The sequence below is a fragment of the Amblyomma mixtum genome, chromosome 9 (assembly GCF_055824585.1).
Source record: "Amblyomma mixtum isolate Tamu chromosome 9, ASM5582458v1, whole genome shotgun sequence".
NCBI lineage: Eukaryota > Metazoa > Arthropoda > Arachnida > Ixodida > Ixodidae > Amblyomma > Amblyomma mixtum.
This window is the reverse complement of record NC_143020.1, coordinates 97,653,567-97,675,383: the sequence shown is the minus strand read 5'-3', so window position 1 is coordinate 97,675,383 and position 21,817 is coordinate 97,653,567. Positions and strand designations below refer to the sequence as shown.

The 21,817-nt window shown below is 45.6% G+C and overlaps 1 protein-coding gene across 1 annotated transcript; it reads left to right on the top strand.

Moving 5' to 3' along the window:
* Positions 1 to 431: 431 nt before the first annotated feature.
* Positions 432 to 19,009, top strand: LOC149330267 (uncharacterized). Its single transcript, XM_089559399.1, has 10 exons — positions 432 to 436; positions 2,101 to 2,127; positions 2,659 to 2,685; positions 5,625 to 5,666; positions 5,778 to 5,822; positions 7,276 to 7,320; positions 12,181 to 12,185; positions 14,324 to 14,472; positions 15,790 to 16,074; positions 17,390 to 19,009. The coding sequence occupies exons 1-10, from the start codon at positions 432 to 434 to the stop codon at positions 19,007 to 19,009; spliced, it is 2,250 nt and encodes a 749-aa protein (XP_089415525.1).
* Positions 19,010 to 21,817: the final 2,808 nt, after the last annotated feature.

Below are 21,817 nucleotides of genomic sequence, written 5' to 3'. Positions count from 1 at the left end.
TTCTGCAACGCCCCCTTATAGTCCGGGTCAGCTATTCAGAGCGGGTAAAAAGAATGGAATACAATTAAATGAAATAAAACACTGGGTATACGTTATTTCTGACCATCTCTGCTGTTTACTATCGAAACTTCCTTTGAGTCCATTCGTTAGTTCCACAGTGCAAGAAACTGATTCAGTTTAGCTTGTTACTCTGTTCTCATTCGTTTCAGTTTAGTTTGTTATTCCGTTCACATTTGCTGTATTCAGGCCATGGCACTCACACAAATTGGTGCGTCGTGTGCATAGATGCGGTGCCGACGCTCATGAATATTTAAAACTGAAAATTTTTTTCCAAGATCAATCATTTAAATAAGTAAGCTAACAGCCCCTTGCGTTGCGTCGTCTGTTCTGCGAAGCAATGCAGTACAAAACAAGGTAGTGCAGCACCCGTCATGTGGTATGTACTGCGCCGGTTTGCACTGACACTGAAGCCATTTTCATGCACCTCCGATTTGTTCAACGATATCATTAAGAAGAGCTGCCTACATCTTACTCGAGCAAAGAATAGATAATTTATCTGCCAGAACAAAAGTATCTGCCATTGTGCATCATCTTCATTAGTTAATTTATTAGTTACCTACTGTTTAATCGAGCTCAAATAAGAGCTTATGTCCGCCTTGCTTTACCATCCAAACTGAAGATGCTGATGTATCCCTCACAGATTTTTAAAAGAAAAATCTGTAAAGGTTAAAAAAAATCACCCTCTGTACGCGAACCTGAAGTTAGCTGCACTTTTTTTGACGGCCGCAGCTTTGCTGCTTTTATATCCCAAAAGATTACCAAGACCAACAATATCAGGTCAGCAATGTTCCAACACAATAAGTGACTGGAACCTGCTGCCTAATGAAGTATTTGAGAGTGAGAATTTCCTGGTCGCAATTGACAATGCAATAATCTGATTAGGCTGTTCTCAGTGTTGGTTCTGCGTCTCGGGTGTAATCAGAATGCTGTTCTTTATTGGAAGTTCTTAACATTTTTCTATAGCTTTTTTTCTGTTTTGTTCTATTTTGCTGTATTGAATTTTGCTGTTAATGTACTTACCCCCCCCCCCCCCCTACAATAATGCCTCTCAAGGCGCTGTAGGTACCTTCAATGAATAAATAAATAAATTTGCCTTAGTAACACACTATTTCATTCTTAACGTTAAGGCCCACGTTATGCACAAAATACGGCGTCGTCGTCGGCGCTGTGAGCGGAAAAATGCCCAGAGAAGCCACCTAGGTGGTTTTGTGGAAAACCACAGTGTCAAGTGGCAGCTCAATCAGTGATTGGTCACGAGAGCTTGCGCACGAAGAGTGACCTGGATCGGAACAAGCTCCATCGTTTGCAGCATCTCCAATGGAGGGCAGTGGCGCATCGCTTAAAGGGCAACTGCTTAAGTTTTAGAAGTCGACGAGCTTAAATATGTCGGATGTGTGAAACTTGCAGGTAAAGCTTGCGAACTCGTTTTGGACTAGCATTTGAAATTGTGACGTAATCACGAAATAAAATCGCGATGGCCTTGAAGCTTCTCAGCAGCGCACACCGCCAAGTGTGGGGGGGGGGGGGGGGGGGGCGCATGATGACGTCATCGAAGGTATCGGAACATTTACAACGCATAAACGCCAGCTTTTAAGAAAAAAAAATCATTGTCACAGAACGCAAAGCCCGCCGAGCGTTGTTTGGCAGCATCCAACGAGGCTCTGCGGAGTGTGGCTGAAGGCAGCCGTAATTTGAAATCATGCCTTCGGTGACGTCACGCTGAACTTCTCCGCACTCCTCGGGTGCTTTGAGGCGAAGCGCAAATTTCAATCTTCGATTACGTCGTTATTTTAAATGCTAGTGCAAAAACCCTTGGCATGCTTCACCTACGGCCTATGTAGACTTGAATCCTTGAATGTTGCAAAATTCTCAAAAAGTGATGCAGTTGCCCTTTAACCGCTGCACCACTGCGCCAGTAGGACTACAGTCGAGAATAACCGATTCTGCACATATGGGCATTAACCCATTTACGCCATCGCGTCGTACCCTTACATCGGAGCTCAAGTGTCTCCTACATTTCTTTTTCTTTTACCTCCTCAGGTTCCAGAGGCTCAAGGAGAAGTTCGAGTGAGTGGTCTTCGCCTCAGCTGCCAGCATAGAGTACATTTTATATAGCCACTTTATATGGCGCTTTTATACATGCACTCTTCAACGCGATAGCGTAAGGGCACCCATTCTGCAGAAAATTTGCCGTTGTCGTCGTCGTCAGCGCTGTGGGCGAAAAACCCCCGGAGAAGCAAAACCATGGAGACTGCCTTGGTCATGTGACCTTGTAGCGTCGTCACCACCTGCCCACCGGATAGTGGACAAACTGGCCGCCGAGGCAGGTGGCAGTTATATTTATGATCGGTCGCTCGGGAAGAGCAATCTTGGTCATACAAGCCCCACCGGTGGGAGCACCTGCCATCGCAGAGAAGTGGCGCATCGTTAACCGCTGCGCCACTGCGCCAGGTGGGATATGAGGACTCCCAGGGATCTGTGAATATAAAGCAAAGAATGACCCTCTGCATATATTGGAATTAATCCATTACGGCATCGCAGTAAACCGTTGAGCGGAGCTTAATTGTCCCCTACAATTTTTTTCTTTTTCTTTCTCAGGGTCCAAGCGCTCAAGGCGAAGGTCGAGTAAGTGCTGTTCTCGTTAACTCCTAATTAAATTCAAAGGCGCCAAACCATAAGCACACACACACACAGGAGAAGAAAGACGAGACAGAGCGCCACTCACAACTGATTTAATGTGCAGAAAAACACGTACATATATGTCACTGTCGGCGCATGCGCAAGGAAGACATCCAGCTTCATGAAGATAAGCAGCGATCAAAAAACGCTTTTTCAGCCTTATACAGGTTTATCGACGTTTCACTGACGCACAAGTTGCCCCTCTTTTCGATATGCCCCTCTTTCTCGTTAACTCTCAGCATTGCGTGTCCTTCACATAGCGCTTTAATACATGCACTTTTCACCCGGCTTGAGTTAAGGTTCCCGTTCCGCACAAAACCGGCGTTGTCGTTGTCGGCGTGTGAGGGAAAATCTTCGGAGAAGCAATCTAGGCGGATCCACTTGGTCACATGACCTTGTGGCGTCATTAGAACCTGCCCATCTTTTTGTGAGCGAACTGACCACCGTGACAGGTGTCATTTAATTTAATTATTGGCAGCGAGAGGTTGCTCGGGAAGAGACGTGGGTCGCGCAAGGCCCTCCCGGTGACGGCACCTGCCATCGCAGAGCAGTGGCGCATCGCTTAACTGCCCCACCACTGCGCCAGGAGGGGTGCGAGGACTCCCAGAGGTCTATGAATGTAAAGAATGATCAATTCTGCTTATATGGGCAATAATTATTTAAAGCTATCGCACCATACCCTTAAGGCGGATTAAATGTCCTCTCCAATTTTTTAACCCATCCCTTCTATAAACAGGCCTTGCTTTGAGGCGTTGTACAGGTTACGAAGCAGTGAGGGGCGAAAAACATCACTGACACGCATAGCAGTCTGCAATGCTTGCAAACAAGTTATGTTCAACAAATCTGGCCTCGAGCTCGCTGAAGCAAAACCATCTAGAAGTTTATAAAATTCCCGGTTTTATTTTTCGAAACTTACTTTCGAAGTTAGCTGATTCACCGCTACGACGCTGTAGAGAACTTAACTCATCAAATTATACGACTTTACAATTTCGCTAGTGTGTGTGACGACCACCTGATCACTTTTTTTTCAGGTTTAAAAAGCTTGGAAAAAAAGGAACCAACGATGGAAATCTCAGGTAAGCCTTTCCGAGCAATCTTTAGTGTCCAAGTAATTTTTGTCTGCAGCGCGGTTACTTTCCGTCAGTTTTTGTGTTGCGTTAGCATTATAACCCCTCCTGTTGAAAAACTTAGCCGTCCGTCCATCCGTCTGGAGGATTGCTTGGCAGAAGTCGCTGCGGAAAAAGCAAATGCCTCTTTCGACTTTCAGAGGATGTGGGGGCGGAGGGGGAAGTGGGAGAAGGGAGACGAAAAGTGAGCGGAAGGTGACTGGTGGCAGTTAGGGAAGAATGGAGAGGGTGTACGGTGTGCCACACGGTGGTTGACGGACTGGATCATGCCACTAGTTCGCACACTCCGAACCCGTCAGCGGCAGTGGCTCTTTCGTCCTGGGGAACACTATACTAACAATAATCTGCCGCATCATTCGCACTGATCGTGCATAAATTTTTTGTTCCCATGCTTGGTCATCGTGGCTGTGATTTTGTCCGGGTTATGATACATGCTAACTCTGTAAAACAACACAGAATTGCGGGACACGGAAACAACTTTAAGGGACCCGAAAACAAACTAAACTGGGCTTGCATCCATATATACATAGAATTTCGATGGAGGCGAAATTCTAGAGGTCCGTGTATTGGGCGATGTCGGTGCGCGTTAAAGAACCCCAGGTGGTCGAAATTTCCGGAGCCCTTCACTACGGCGTCCCTCACAGCCTGAGTCGTTTTGGGACGTGAAGCACCCGTAAACCATAAACCGTAGATGGCCGCATGCTTCATTTCATTCATTTATTTCATTTATTGATACTGTCAGCCTTTCTCAGGCTATTACAGGCTATTACATGCTTATTGAAAGGACGCTATTTTCACTGAAAGCGTAGCTTTTTCGAGCTATATAAGTCACAAAATGAAGTGCAAGTGTGCTCATCAGCCACTACGAACTGATGTGTATCGACACAGTTTCTGCTCGGATCTCAGAGGCTATGGGCATACAGCTATTGCCTTCAGCACAGTGATCACGGAATTACTTTCGGTGCGGACATCACTGGTGTGAATATAACGGCGGAAAATTTTTTTACCCACTTTTCTCAGCACAAAACGTCTTTTCTAGCCGAACACACATCTCCATACCCAGAAACAGATACACAACAGATTTTGACTGAGAAAAAAAAATATGGAATTAAATTGTCTTCCGCGTCCTTTTTGTTCCCTACTCGTTTTTTTTTTTCTAGTGTCTTCGCTTGCCACCGAAATTTCAGCTCTGTTTCTGCCATAGATAAGTGCATCTAATTGTTACAAACTCTTTTACACTTTTTTTAGGCCCGGAAACTGAATCGCAAGCTTCCGGTAAGTGTAGTTGTACTAGTTAGCGTTTTGGAACCTCCACTTTGGTTAAAGAGTAGGACCGTAAAATAACGATAAGCTTTTTAGTCCTTCCTGCGAGTGAAATATTAAAGACTGATAGCAGTATCGAACCCCACTCCCTAGATGAGAGAGCTCGCACCCAAGGATACCCAAAAATTCTAGGCAAGCTCATTTCTTTAGCGGAAAGTTCTTAATGAAAGCAATTTATTTTTGCGTATAGTAAATATCATCGTAACGATCAATATATCCCCAGATGACTCCTCGGGGGTATTCTAGTTTTTTGCTATTTGCTCTCAAACTCACGCCACGGAAGGGACCGAGCTGGTCCCGAAACGTTGGGCAAAATTAAAGTCTTGGTTGGTGTCAGTTTTTTCTCTCAACTATCTCAAGAACCAAACCAGACGGACTTCCGTCGAAGATGTTTTCGTTCAAATTACATCATGGTTGTGTTCGTTTCACTTGCAGAGACAAAGTCGGCAAGGAGGAATCGAAAGAAAAGAAACTCAGGTAAGTCTTTCTTGTCGAGTATTTTTATGAAAAAAAATTATGCCGAATTCAAATGAAGCTTCTCCTTGCTTTCACTTGGTATTTCGCGACCTTATTTATGATCTTGCGCAGAGGCGCAGATCTCGGCAATGGAGGAGACAGCGGCGGGAGCTTCAGGTAAGCCTTTGGTGGCATCATCATTTCGCTTCTAAGAGCACGATCAAGCTTTCATCACTAAGAGCACCTACCCGCATCAGATATATTCTGTTGAACCTTGCAATCCACGGTGCGCCACGTCCGCACAGACTATAAGAATATGAATATCTTTCATTTATTTCTTCTGTTCACTTTATGCATGCACCTCGGTATTTGTGCGTCGTTTTCTCGTTCTTTCTCACGCATAAGCTCCTATATTTTCTTATTTTAAATATGTGATAATCATAATTTTCCGTTTTATGTACCAGCTGATAAATCATATATATTTTATTTTCTGCAAGCCAGGAACCCCTAGTGACGGAAAGCTTGAGACATTTTTTTATTCGATGCTTAAATTGAGCATTACAACAAGCCGCCGCGGTGGCTCAGTGATTGTAAAACATTTTATTCGCCGGAAAGAGCTTGGCAAGAGGTCGCGTTAAGTGGTCGAGAGTACATAGCCCTCGACGACTTTGTCAGCCCACTCCACCGCCAAAACTTGCGTTCTGGGGTCAGAGCTAGCCAGCACGCTCTCCCACCGCTCGAGAGAAGGAGCTGTAACTAGATCACCCGGAGGTGGCTCTATTTTGCAGTCCCACAGGATTTGATCGTAGGTAGCACGTTGGCCACAGTGTTTGCAGTTTGGGTTGTAAAGATCTGAATAAATGTGCGCGAGGAGTGATGGGGTGCGTATCGATCTCGTCTGTAGACGACGCCACGTAACCTCTTGTTCTTTAGTCAGGCTTTTGTCCGGAGGGGGAAAAATTCCCCTCTCTAGTTGAAAATCATTGGTGGCTCAGTGGTTATAGTGCTGGGCTGCTGACTCGAAAGACGCGGGTTCGATCCCGGCCGCGACGGTGGAATTTCGATGAAGGAGAAATTCTAGAGGCCCGTGTACTGTGCGATGTCAGTGCACGTTAAAGAACCCCAGGTGGTCAAAATTTCCGGAGCGCTTCACTACGGCGTCTCTCATAGCCTGAGTCGCTTTGGGACGTTAAACCCAAACCAACCAACCAACCAAGGGCGATCCCTGTATCACACACACTTTCAAGTACTTAAAGCGGCAGTGGCATCGTAGTACTCCAAGAATCCTCGCCCCCCCCCCCCCCCCCCCCCTCGTTCTCCCTCTTCTATTAAGCCGCGCAAGTCCCATCTGCACCCTCATCGAATGCTTAAAATTGTTTCTTCTGTACTATGCCTTCTAAAAACATACGTTAATAGTGTTTTTTTCTTTTACCCTCAAAAACTACGTTTTAAATTTCCGGTAATGGCACTTATGCAAGGTTGTTTTTTTCTCACCTGCACTGCGTGTGCAAAAAATCTATGTAAACGTCACAATGACATTTTCTAGCACCGTTGATTTAGATGAATGATGCCATGGAGCAAGTAAATGTCCTTTTTGCTTTGACTTGACACTTGGTGCTGTTTTCCTCAGAACCGCAGATATCGGTAAAGGAGGAGACAGCGGCGGGAACTTCTGGTGAGTGTTTCGCAGCCCTTATCGTTTCGCTGCTCAAAGCACGAGCCATCTTCTATAATGACACATCTCACCAAAACGACATTCGCACCATCATTCTCTTTAACACATCAAGAGCTTTTTCGCATATCTGCATTTACTGCCAAGTTTTTTTTCTCAAACATTAAACGCCTTTAAACAGTCAAGTTTCCAAACAACAAATATGGCATGGTTACATTGATTCCAGCAAAAATTGCGAGGACACTTTGGCAACTAAAGTGTTGAAAGGCGGAAGCCGAGGACACTACGCCGTGACGACTTCCCGTGCATGTGACGTCACACCGTTCCTGTGGCTATATCGATACCCAAATTATACGTCTTTCGGGGATCTTAAGTGTTAATTACGCTTAATTACACATTTTTTCATGTAATTTGACACAAATCCGACGTTTTTCCGACCATTCTGTGACAATTTTCACTATGCCGTAACGACTTCCGGTGGATGTGACGTCGCACCGTTCCCGTGGCTATATCGACGTCCGTGCTATTTCGACGTAATTTCGACATTTTTGCCTATAATTGATTAACTAATTACACTACAGTCACCACACTTGGCTTCTAGGTTCATTTTTTGCTCCTCTATTCGAAGCAACCATTGGTTTTCTTCTGTATTATTTAGTTCCTGAGTTAAACGCGTCTGACACGCTTTGTTAACGGACGGACGACAGTATGAGCCATTAAAGGCTTTCGCCTTAAAATAATTCCAAGTCTAAAAGCAACTTCGAATGACACTTACTTGGCATAGGCTTTCGTCGAAATTCTATCAAATTATAAACAGTGCTCCACTTACGGAAACGACTGATGTCTGGGTGGACACACTATTTGCAGTTAACCTCATTCAAGTTTATTCCGTTATTGTCAGAACCGTTTCGTGCCTATTCCTCTCTGGTTTCTACAGCATCCATGATTGAGGATATTATTCCTGAAGCCCTTCCTGAAGTTCATGTAAATGCAATTCAAATAAAGGTCCAAGTATTAGTATATCATTGCCGCTTAAGCGAATAGAGATGTAACCTTTTATTACAGACTCAAACATCCGTGGAGAACGCATCTAGAGTCTGGATGTCACTTGACTACAGTGCCATACTTGTTAACCCGCTATGCAACCTCATTTTATGGATATGTTCATTGCGGAACTCGCTTTCTGGTCTAGAGGACGATTGGCTTCCCCGCGTTTGCCAAGTCGCATTTCACAGGGACAACACTAAGCTCTCGATTAAACCGCAGCTTCAAAGAAGAAGGGTCCCGAGAATGTACTCCTACCAAAGCGTAAGTAACGGGTTCCCTTGTTAAGATGAGTTCTTAACAACTTTTCACTATCTGTTAAGTATTACATGCAAGTTAAGCGCTACATGCAAAAACATTGAAGGATTGCTTCTTAAGCATACACCGTTTCTCGTGTGCGTCACCATATTGGAGACATAGCTCCATGTACAAACGCATACAAACATTTGTCCCGTATTAGTAAGGGTGTTTGTACTTGTGAGACACAGATACTGATCAGGCTGTGTGGGTTTTTCAGCGCTTCCCGCCATGACACTGTTTTGTTATTACCAATGTGAGCGTTCAGGCGTCACCATATCAGCATGTTATAAATGTATAAGTGTTTTAAGGTTGTTCTCTGGGGACCACCTGCCACAAAAATGTTCGTAATTTTTCCCTCTCAACGCCGACAACGCTGACCCAGGTTTTATGACGAATGGGCCCTTTAACGCAATCGTGTTGAAGTCCATTAGTTAGTGCAGTATTATAATAATAACAATAATAATAATACCTTCTTTATTTCCATCAGTGATGGGGGAGACTGCGGATAAAAGCCGCTTGACATCCAAGCGACTTGACTGAAGCCCGCAGCCTCCCTACAATGTAGGCAGCGATGTAACAACAACAAAAAAAGAAACTTGAAGAAAGCATAACATACAAAATTAATGCACGTACACTTGATAGTCACAAGGGGTAAACATAAAAAAGGCAAGATAACACTTTTGTTATTTTAAGCAAGGACTGTTAATGAAAAGATTGCGTAGGGTTCACACAGAAGTAGTATGTAAATCTACACCTGATTTGTGGAATGAATTTAAAAGGGTTGGCAGTGTGTATGACACTTTGCATAGAATAATTTGCCCGCCCAGTGACCACCTTCCACGTTTCTGTGTAACGGGTGGTGTAGGAATGTGTGATTTTATCGAGATCCAATAATTCCTGAAAAACTTTAAATTTTCTTTCACCTCCTGTTTGAACGCCAGACTTATAGTTATAAAGATTAAACAACCGTATTATGTTCGCTTTCGAAAATAGCTCTCAAGTATGGGAATTATGCGGCACATTAAAAAGTGCTCGAACAATTTTTTTTTTTTGCAGTATATGTATTCTTTCAAGATTTGTACGTGTCGTAATACCCTATACCAACACACAATAATACAAAGAAGAAAAAAAGAGAGTATTGTAAACAAGAAGCTTTATATTGAAATGTAATATAGCTCTGTGTCGCGCCGTCATACCAACAACACGCGATAGCTTCCCTGAAACAGATTCGATATGCGCATCCCAAAGCATATTCTGTGTGAAGATAACTCCAAGTATTTTAAGGCGGAAGCCTTTAATGCCTCATATTAAGGCGAAAGGCTTTAATGCCTCATACTGTCGTTAGCAGACGCGTCGGCAGTCGTGTCTACAGATGCGTCGGCAGTCGTGTCTACAGACGCGTCGGCAGGAGTGTCGACAGACGCGTCGGCAGCCGTGTCGACAGACGCGTCGGCAGGAATGTCGACAGACGCGTCGGCAGGAGTGTCGACAGACGCGTCGGCAGCCCTGTCGACAGACGCGTCGGCAGCCGTGTCGGCAGATTCGTCCGCCTTTCGGTGTCACTGCTTAAAAGGCTCAAGGTTCCAGCATGAATAAAGGCGCATCTAGTGAATGCATGGGCTTCATAAATAAAATAAAAGGAGTGAAGTCAAGAAAAGGAAAATAAAAATAAGAAAATAAACAAAAATGAAAATAAGATGCGTAAATAAAAATAAAAACAATAAAATTGAGGAAAGGAGCAAAAAGTAAATAAGAACAATATGAAACATTAAAAAGTAAACAAAACAGTGGCCAGGAAACGCTTTCGCCTTGCAGCACTTTAGAGAGCCAAAGTGCCCCCTGAATTTTTTTAACACTACTCTCTATTTCGATTTTTTCGTTCTCATAAAGAAAGGTCATAATCACTTTATGACGCGATAATCTGGTGGGTCAACTCCCATATACGCAGAAGGCTATTCCCTACTTCATATTCGCAGAACCCTGGGAATCCTATGCCCCTCCTGGCGCAGTGGTGCAGCGGTTAAGCGATGCGCCACTGCCCTGCGATGGCAGGTGCTCCCAGCGGTGGGCCTTGTGCGGCCCAAGTTGCTCTTCCCGGGAGACCAATCATTAAATTAGCTTCCACCTGTCATGGTGGGCAGTTCGCTCACTATCCGGTGGACGGGTAGTGTTGACGCCGCAGGGTCATGTGACCAAGGTGGCCCGCCTGCCTCTTAGGTTGCTCTCTGGGGACCACATGCCAGATCCATGCTCGTATTTTTCGCTCGCAACATCGACAACGCCGACATCGGATTTTATGGTGGACGGGCTTTTAACGCTATCGTGTTAAATCGAGATCTACTCCACTGGTGCAATGTCCCCCTTCTACTCGATTAGCATCCTGTGGCGTGGATGTATTGCACCATCACTGGTTAGCCCAATTCGTTACTCCAGCGAACCCCTCATGTGCAATAACATTCACTTCGAGCACTTGTTCTGTCTGTCTGTCTGTCTGTCTGTCTGTCTGTCTGTCTGTCTGTCTGTCTGTCTGTCTGTCTGTCTGTCTGTCTGTCTGTCTGTCTGTCTGTCTGTCTGTCTGTCTGTCTGTCTGTCTGTCTGTCTGTCTGTCTGTCTGTCTGTCTGTCTGTCTGTCTGTCTGTCTGTCTGTCTGTCTGTCTGTCTGTCTGTCTGTCTGTCTGTCTGTCTGTCTGTCTGTCTGTCTGTCTGTCTGTCTGTCTGTCTGTCTGTCTGTCTGTCTGTCTGTCTGTCTGTCTGTCTGTCTGTCTGTCTGTCTGTCTGTCTGTCTGTCTGTCTGTCTGTCTGTCTGTCTGTCTGTCTGTCTGTCTGTCTGTCTGTCTGTCTGTCTGTCTGTCTGTCTGTCTGTCTGTCTGTCTGTCTGTCTGTCTGTCTGTCTGTCTGTCTGTCTGTCTGTCTGTCTGTCTGTCTGTCTGTCTGTCTGTCTGTCTGTCTGTCTGTCTGTCTGTCTGTCTGTCTGTCTGTCTGTCTGTCTGTCTGTCTGTCTGTCTGTCTGTCTGTCTGTCTGTCTGTCTGTCTGTCTGTCTGTCTGTCTGTCTGTCTGTCTGTCTGTCTGTCTGTCTGTCTGTCTGTCTGTCTGTCTGTCTGTCTGTCTGTCTGTCTGTCTGTCTGTCTGTCTGTCTGTCTGTCTGTCTGTCTGTCTGTCTGTCTGTCTGTCTGTCTGTCTGTCTGTCTGTCTGTCTGTCTGTCTGTCTGTCTGTCTGTCTGTCTGTCTGTCTGTCTGTCTGTCTGTCTGTCTGTCTGTCTGTCTGTCTGTCTGTCTGTCTGTCTGTCTGTCTGTCTGTCTGTCTGTCTGTCTGTCTGTCTGTCTGTCTGTCTGTCTGTCTGTCTGTCTGTCTGTCTGTCTGTCTGTCTGTCTGTCTGTCTGTCTGTCTGTCTGTCTGTCTGTCTGTCTGTCTGTCTGTCTGTCTGTCTGTCTGTCTGTCTGTCTGTCTGTCTGTCTGTCTGTCTGTCTGTCTTATTTACTCTTTCTCTCATTCATGCTGTGTACTCTTCTTGCTTCAGCACCGGTAAAGCCGGAGGAACCAGCGCCGGTGCACCCGGTTCCCCACACAGCTAACCTGAGTGAGTATCATTCCGCATACCTGTATTGTTGTGGCACAAACAAACGAGGTTACTCCATCCAATACATCTCATTCCAAGCGCATGCATTCATTTGCCATTAAATAAAGCCTTGTCTTTTTTTCTATATCCCTGCGTGCGTTTAATTTACTTCAAAGCGTTTGCTGGCTTCGTTATTCAGTACACCTCGAGACCCATTTCTGCCATTCAGCTTAAGGAAGGCCATAAATGCAGCACCTGGTGATCGGGAGGTTCTAGGTTCGATCGCCTGTGCTACCACTAGGCACCCACGAGTTTTTAAGACACGAGCTTTCCTTGCCTACTCTGGTGTGAAATGTTTAGAACTATGGATCACTTGACCACAGGTTAGCCACAGCGCTTTCTGGAAAAGCTGGCCTTGCGCTTTAAATATAAATCATCATCATTAGCAGATTAAATGGATGCTGAGGACAAATAGGAGTTGTCTGTACTGATATAATGCCGCGTTCTGATCATGATGACACCACCATCTTTGAAAACGGAGTTTTTAGAAGCTAGAAAAGTAGAAAAAACGGAATAGAGGTGTCGCCATCATCGGCAAATTTCGCAAAATTCCTGCGTCCCCATCGACTTATGGGCACGGATCCCGGATTCCACTGTACATCGTCATCCACTTAAGAACTGTGGTAACCTGTCCTCTTTAGTAAGGACGCCACGAGTATGAGACAGCTGGCGGTAAACTTAATAGTTACATTTTTTTTTTCGATAACTGTGTCTTTTCCTGGTGTATAAACGTCAACGCGGTCGTAAAGAGCAAAAAAAATTTATTTTTAAGGTGCAAAATATCTGGATGAAGCTGACCTCAGTGAACCTTTAACGAACGCCATTAAGCTTGCCCCTAAGGTGATGGGATCTAAACCGCTTCAGTGAACTCCAACGGAGTAGCCGTACTTTTCATCCTTCGGATGACTTCCTCTTTTGTTTTGATAATGCTCTGCCAACGAGTACCTTTTCTCTGTTTTCGGAATTATTAGAGTGCCTGCGTTAAAAATTTTAAAGGGACTGTACAGATTATCGGCATGAAGGTCATGATATTGTTTGTACGATCGATTCGCAAGTTTAACAGACTTGAGTGTATGCCTCCATCTTAACTTCTGGTGCATCTCCTCTGAATATACATGTTCAAAGTGAGTACCAAATAAGTAGTCTTGCCTCTCGCGTAGTAGTCCTGCTTCTAAGCCTTGGCAAGCTTATCTGTAGATAGGCTGCAGACGGAGGCCTTCCTCATCTGCCCCAGCGTACAATGGTCTCCGCAGCTATTCATATAGAGAGAATACATTGCTCATGGCAATGTGTGTTGAAGGCACTTACGAGTATCACAGGATTTGAAGCGATTCTCTATCATGCTTGCACTATAAAAGACCAGATTTATATCACTCACATGTATAAATGTCGAACCAATTAAGATTCGCGACTGCGATAACCGAGTATGGGCAATTTCTGCGCTAACAGGCGCTGTAGAAAAGGGCTCCGCATAAGTTCGATGACTTGGGTCTTTTAACGTGCTTTGACATCGCACAGTGTATGCGAATCTTATGCTCCCGCCACCGTGGCTCAGTGCTTAGGGCACCAGGATACTGAGCCGGAGAACCCGGGTTCAATCCCGGCTGTGGCGACCGCGTTTCGATAGAGGCGATGTGAAAAAGGCACCCATGTGCTGTTCAGTGGCAGTGCACGTTAAAAATCCCTATGTGGTCTAAATTATTCTGGAGCCTTCCACTACGGCACCTCTTTCTTCTTTCACTCTTTCGTTCTCCCTTCCCTCATGGCGCGGTTGAGGTGTCCACCAAGAAGTAAGACAATAACTGTGCCCTTTCATTCCGTTAAAACTTTTCTGCATTTCACTTATGTAGAGAATAGCTGCAAGGAATATAAGGTATTGGGGTAGATCCAAGCTGCGGTGGACGCATCAGGGTAGAGCCTAAATACGATACTCTTATTAGTGCAATAAGGTTTCAGTCGTCATTAAACAACCGCTGGTGCCCTAAATTTATTCGAAGACATTCATTATCGCATGCTGCAGAAATTGAAATTTCTGCTCGTGCAGGTGGTGCGGACTTCCTCTCGCCGCCCATAGTAGCGATGGGCTTTTTCTTCGTCCTCGGGAGCATCGCCGCCATCTTGACGTCCTTGACCGTCCTGCGGCGCAAGGGCGTTCTTGTAGACCTTCCCTGCGTCGGCGAAGAGTGCCAGGAGGTGACGTCATCGCCTTTTGTAAATAGCCGCCGAGAGAGCTTTGACCACATCCCCTAGGCCAGATACAATATAGGTCAAAGCCTCATTACGGAGCCAAGACGCAGCAAACCAGCCACGAAACAAGCGATGCTACAAGACTGTACAAGTGACCTAAAACAGCTTTTCTAAAGGCGTTTCAAGGGCCTTTTAGCTTATACTTCCAATGGGCTGCAGTGTGCCTGGTCTGGCTCCAGTTCTGTCCTTCCAGAAAAATGAAATCACAACTGCACCAACTTTCATGCATACCTTGACAGCATGACCACACACGGCGCATGTCCCTTATGACATATATACCTATCCAGGGGGTGTCGTCTTCGGACAGTACAGTGAACACGAGAGTTTTCGGTGTGTACATGCTGCTATGATGTGTACACCAGAGAGAACATCGTATACAGATATCGCTACGAACGTCATTCCATACCCAACAATTCTGGGCGAAGGCATTTTTCGCCGGGAAAGAGTTTATGAATTCAATTTTTTTCTGATATTGAGAGATATCACTATAACGATGAATATATCCGGAGATCTCCCGTCGGCAGGCTTACATTTTTTTCTTATTAATGCTTTTGCTACCGTCAAAAGCGTTTCCCATTGTTTTTATATTATAGTCTTAAGTGCTCGATGCGAGCTATGGAAAACTTTCTAAAAAAAATTTTCTACACATCGAAGAATGGGAGGCAGTATTTCTATCACAGTACCTTACAGTCTGACATTGGTGAAAACAGCGCGAAAGAAGAAGCCCGAAGGCGAAACGAGGAAGTGACAGGAAAGAGGCTTCTTCTTTCGCGCTGTTTTCACCAATGTCAGAATGGACCAACTAGGCCAGCAAAAAGTTCTGCTAGATTACCTTACAGTTTCACAATGTTCAATATGTTTGTCCTAGAATTTTGGACATGATAAATCGGCCGTTGTAATAACGTACAGCAATGCACTATTCGTTACGGATCGAACAGCACCAAGGAAACTGGGACATATAGAAGTCAATAATCAGTGCACAGATCGGGAGAAGGCCGATACATAAACGAGGACACAGAAACAGTCCTTATGCAATGTCACTGCACTCCATAACACAGTATATCGTTCCTTCGTCAGATCAAGTTCGTTCAAGCATCGTCAGATCCAGTTTCGCTTACTAAATGAAACCGCTATCTTAATGAACACACAACCAAGTGTGTTGCCTGTTTCTTCGTTTTCTCGGCTCTGTTTAAACCTCAATGGATTGATACGAACGAACTAGTCCAGTTTTCAGTCCTAACGAACCCTTCCCTAATTGCACAGGTCGTGCGTCTCACTGACAGCTACGTGGACCATAACGTGGGCCCCTGCCGCGACTTCTACCGACACGTGTGCGTCCGTTGGATGCGGGACACCAAGAACCCGTCCTCATTCATGATCGATGTGGCCCGCAACATGACGGATGTGTGGCACCAGGCGCTCACCAAAAACTACACCAAGGGGGACCACCACGAGCTCCTACAAAGCGCCTCTTTCTTCTACCGGTCTTGCCTCTCGTTTACGCAACAGCAAACAGACATCGCAGCCTCTGTGCAAGAGCTGTTCAAAGTGAGCGCTCCACTCCTCTATGAGCGCTAAGCTTTAAGCGAAGAGTATCATCGTCTTCATAGATCTCTCTCTATTCTTTCAATTCATGCTGAAAGGCAAAAAATGCTAGTAGAGTCGGTCAGTAGGAAATGGTTCAGTTGCCACAACCGTCAGTACAGCAACTAGGAAGCATTACTCTTTAAGACACTAACGGCCAGCGGACATCAGCCACTATTAGTATTCTTGCTGACTAACCATCCGCAGTCAAGTTAGTTCGATGCAGTCGGTCTCAGTCTATACCTTTTCTGCTCGTAGCATGCCCGTACAAAAATTTCTTTAGACAGTCTATAGACCGTCCATAGACTTATATTTTTAAAGTCTATAGGCTTTCTATAGACAAACCCTATAGAGTAGTCTATAGGCAATATAAATCTTATAGACAGTCTATAAACAATCTATGGATTTATGGCCATAGACTTCAGTCATGGATAATAAATAGACTATGAATAGACAAAAAGACATACCTATAGGAAGGCAATACAGTCTGTAAGAAGTCTAAAGACAGTCTATGGACCATTTTTGTAAGGGTAGTGAAGGCTCTCCCTATGTATTGATGCATTATAACTTTCAAATGACAAGAAAGCTTCCTGCTGAGAAATTCAAGCCTTTATAAGCTTAAGCGAGGGAAGAACAAAAAGCGAAGGCTGCTAGGAATCGCCGCTGCCAGTCATTTCTACAAGTGCACTGGGGTGACTAGTCAGGTTGGATTTTATCTTGAATATCATGAAAATTGCGCAGTCGTGAAAACCACACCACTTATATTTCACTGACAACAAAAACTTGATGAACTGGTCTTAGGTTTTCCTTTAAGCATGATATATGTACACAGGAGGATTTTCGCACGTTGCGAAGAGGAGAATATAGCTTACGCCTTCTTTGCAAAAAAACAATCGAACTTTCTCCCTTCCTAAAAAAATGTTCAATTTCCTCGCTTTTCTTGCGGGCTTCACCAAACTTCTTTCGAGGTGGCCAACACCTTTACTGAATTTAAGGCGTTAATTTAAGGAATACTGACGCAAACTCGCTATATGTTAATTGCGTTTTTATACCACGGACAAGATTTCGCACATGTTTCCTGGAGGCGAAATTCTTGAGGCCTGTGTACTCTGTAATGTCAGTGCGTGTTAACGAACCTCAGGTGGTCGAATGTTCCGGAGCCTTTCACTATGGCGTCTCTCATAACCTGAGTCGCTTTGGGACGTTAAACTCCATAAACCAAACCAAACATAACGAGCTGAAGAGTTAACGTATGTATCACTTGTGTCCTTTCGTCCAGGCTCTCAACCTGCCCGTGTCAAAGTGGCTCGCCGAAACCAGCTGGGAGCAGTTGTTTCACAACATCCTTCACCTGTCCCTAGTGAGCCGTTTCCACACGCTTGTATGCATCGACGCGACACTCAGCGAAACGAACAGGACGCTGCAAATCAGAAGGCAACCACCATTCCACGATTTGGTCCGGCCAATGTACCACGAACACCTCGCCAACTACTTGCGCCACGCCATCAAGGTCATTGGCGAAGATCAAGCTAGCGACGCCGTTATCGAGGAGGTCCTTAACTTAGATATCACGAGAGCCAAAAGGACAACCCAAGACACCACCTCCGAAAAAAGGCTGGATGATATCAGCTGTGAGAGCTTCCCAGCGGGGCTCTGGAGAAAAGTCCTTCAAAAGGACCTGTCCTTACCGGAAACGGTCACTATTACGATCACGCAATCGGACGCAATTTGCGAAGACTTAAAGGCCGTTCTAGTGGACACCCGTTCAGCAGCGAGGCCCGTCTACATCCTCACTCTTCTTGCGGGACAAGTCTTGAAATACGATTACGAGCTCTCTGAGAACCTCACGTCCGATGCCATCAAGGACGTGTGCCATCTGGCAACCGCCGAGGCCTACGATGACATCTGGCTTCGCCTTATGAGCAGCTTCCTCTCCATAAACAGAGCGGTCGAAGTGGGCTTCGACACCTACATCGATTTCATTGCGGCGCGTATGAACATCCTCGTGCGAAGGCGGTCCTGGATGAGCGAAAGCGACCGTAAAGCCACGGTTGAAAAGCTCAGCAAGATCCGCGTGTCTCGCTTCTACGGCGCCGGCTTGACGGAACAGGCTGTCCAGTGCCACAGCAATAAACACGTGGAGATCAGCGGCTTCGTTTCGAATATAGTGGCGCTGCGCGCGCGTGACGTCGAGAACTGCCTTTTCTTGGCTACAATAAACAATAGCAGCTACAACGACCGGAGGATCCTGATGGGCTCGGATATGGTCGCGGACCCCGAGTCCTTGACGATATACGTTCCAGCCTCCATCGCCGTTCCTCCGCTGTACTACCGACACGTAAAGGATGATCAATTCATTAACATCGCCGTAGTAGTAGTGCACCTGGCCAGCAAGGTACTGTCCCTCCTGGACCGAAAGACCTTCAACTCTGCGACGACTACGACGGCGCGGATGGCGGTGGTCAACAACGAGACTACAACCGTCTCAGAGTCCCACTGGAGTGAAGGCACGCTGAAAAACTACTCCTCCATGCAGCAGTGCTACGCCCGGGTCTCAGCCAATTACCACGAGCCCCTCAGGGACGACCAGTTCGACCATGCTTTCAGTATCGTGGAAGCGATTCGCCTGGCGCGCGATGCCAAGCACGAGTATGACCGCTATATCGTCACCAGGAACAAAGCCCGCGTCAGCTCCTCGAACGCTGCGTTCTTCAAACGCTCCTGCCTGTCCCTCTGCACGTCGCGCAATGCCCCCCGGGACGGCACCAACACGTTGGACTTTGTGACGGCGTACGCGTCCTGCCTTCTTGGGGTGGCGAGCCTGCCGCAGTTCGCCGAAGCCTTTGGTTGCAAGCCGGGCGACCCCATGTGGTCGATAGGCCGCTGCTGCGTCGGGTAGATAACTACCGAGCGCCACAATTTATTTTTTTTTACGGGAGGTATCGCAGCATCCTCTCTTGTTTGTAGCATACACAACTGCGTTATGTTCACCTTGATGTTCTGTCCAGTTTGTTTTGACTGGAACATGTATTTGCACCGGGAATTGGAGAAAGAAAAAAACCCTTGTTGCGGAATTCCTGGCGCTAAGATAGTAGAACGATAAAAAATCTATCCGTGGACGAATATACCATTTCTACTCCTCTCAAACCAAAATGCCTTTCTTTGGCACAAAAAGCAAGCTGAACTACAATTTGCTGTTGTCCGTAGTTTTGTGTGCCATGGCATCATGGGTGGGTCACGCGGAGCTGCTCGTTATGCATCCTTAAGTATGCCAAATATCTCGGAGGTAAAAGAAACTCTGGTCCTCCTCTTTTCGGCGGTTAAGACTCCAAGAGCGGCGACTTGAGACCCACTACACAGCTTCGATTCAAACAGCTGTGGGCTCTGAACACTTGATAATGGCCGTACGTCCTTAATAATATGGAGCGAGACTGCCTCGATTGCTAGTACGATTTTTATGCAGGGGTCCAAGCTTATTAGAGACAAGCGTTTTAAAAGCCTCCAAAAATCTACTCTAAATTTAGATGATGGTAATCTCCGAAACTTGGCAAGCGTTATTTTTTGCTCCTTTTGTCTCATTAAGCAAAGTCAAGCCAATAAACCTCAAAGAACAGGCAAGAAGGGTTTTTTTTTTTAATAGAAACTTTATTGCGAGAACAGGCAATATACACAAACACTGTTTGGACCGATAGCTACAAAGGCTAGTCGCCGGTTCAATACAAAAATTACTTTTAATAACTAATTATGAATTGGTTTTCAGGACATGAAAGACGTAGTAAATGCCTCACTTCTCGGAGGATACCTCAACCGCGCCGTGAGCGAAGGGAGTAAGGTGGAGTGAAGATTCAAGAGGAAGAGGTGCCTTAGGGGAGGGCTGCGGAATTACTTCCACCACCTCGGGTTCCGTAACGTACAATACCATCGCACAGTGCTATCCTTGAAACGCTGAAAGCTTAACTTCGTTCTTATGGAAGCAAACCACTGAGCCACCGAAGACATTAAAATGACCGCGCATGCGTGAACTTTAGCGGGTCATGTCAACGACCAACAGAGTGGTTTTCGAAGAATCTCGACCAGCTGGTACGAGCCAGTATGCTACATCGAGATGCTGATAACGCGTGGTCTGCGCATTTGACCGCTTCTTCACGTCGTTCATATGCATGTGAACGTTTATTTGCTTATATTCCCACTTCATTTTGAGGTGGCTGGAATTGCTGCTGCGTTAATGTGGCTTATCATTACTAACGTCACCACTATCATCCCTTTCATCTTCCTTTTTAACTGTGGAGATAGGTTTTCTTGGGGCGCACGAGATTGGTACAACCTCAAGGCTTCTTGCCGGCTAGGTTAACGCAAACACGGAAGAATCCGTATGTACCACCAGAAATCCAATGCAATCGAATGTACGACTACCATTATGGGTGGCGTGAGACTGGTAGGACCACAAGGCTAGGACACTTACGTAAGAATCCGTAATGCCCACATGTTATAAAAGTGAGAACCCCAAATCGAATCCAATCCAGCCGAGCTGTATCTGCTCCTGGAGAACAGTTTCTTCCATTATTCTATTCATATACTCTTCCACCAGCAGCGCCCAGAGTTCTCCAGAAAACTTCCCAAGCTCGCCACTCTATCTGACTCTCTGCCATCTACGAGAACATAGATTTCGTGGTATTTGTTCTAAGACTCCTACAGATTGCCGCGTGTCGGTATAGGATGATATCACGCGCACCAATGTGCAAAATAAAGGTTAATGCGATAGCATTAGGACAAACATGTAGGCAAAGACAGTCCGGCGTCGGTGGTGTCGGCGTCTCTGTGAAGCCTCCTCCTTTCAACCGTGGCAGATAGTTTAAGGGCATTTCCCTCCCTCCACCAGCAATGACTGAGGGGTGGCAGGTGGAGAGAGGGAAATAACCTCTCTACATGTAGGGCAGAGGAAAGAGGGGCGCCAGACAAACACTGACTCTGCAAAAATGAAAACGACTAAGAATGACTCAGCGGGAATCAATAATAGAAGTGGTCGCAAATAGAAATGAATAAGAATAGAATCAGAACAGAAACCGAATTACAACTGGACTAGATTCAGAATTAGAAGAGAATCGTAATTAAAACAGAATCATATATGAAAAAGATTGATGAGTGAAACGCAACAGTGTAGTGAGGGCGAAGTACCGCGGAAGGAACAGAGACGAGACTGCGGGTCGAGTGGTAGACAAGACCAAAAGACCCTTTATTACACAAGGACAGGACACCGGTACGTATACACTTTAGTCACCTGACAGTTATAAGCCAATTACCAAGTCCACATCTGCATAGACAAGTCACAAGACAATCCGCTAGTCTTAAACAAGAACTAAAAACTACATATCCAACAAATGGAAACATCATTGCAATATTATCAGAACTGGAACTGATTGGCTAGTGAAAGAAACATGTCACCACATTTATTCCAAGCAATACAACTAACCACCCCTAGATTTCTTTTGGCGCGGTTAGTGTTCTTCCGCAGAGTATTTAGTTACACTAGGTGAAACTTCGAAACTGTCCAAGCTGTTCATTTTCATCGAAGTAGAAATGCACTCAAGCAAACGAAATGGAAATTGAACCAACCTGCGCGCATTAGCACGAGGCATTCTATCACGTGACGAAGAAGCAGAAGAAGAAAAAGGCGGACGTCGGGTGGGATCCTGTTCTCAGCGCTCGT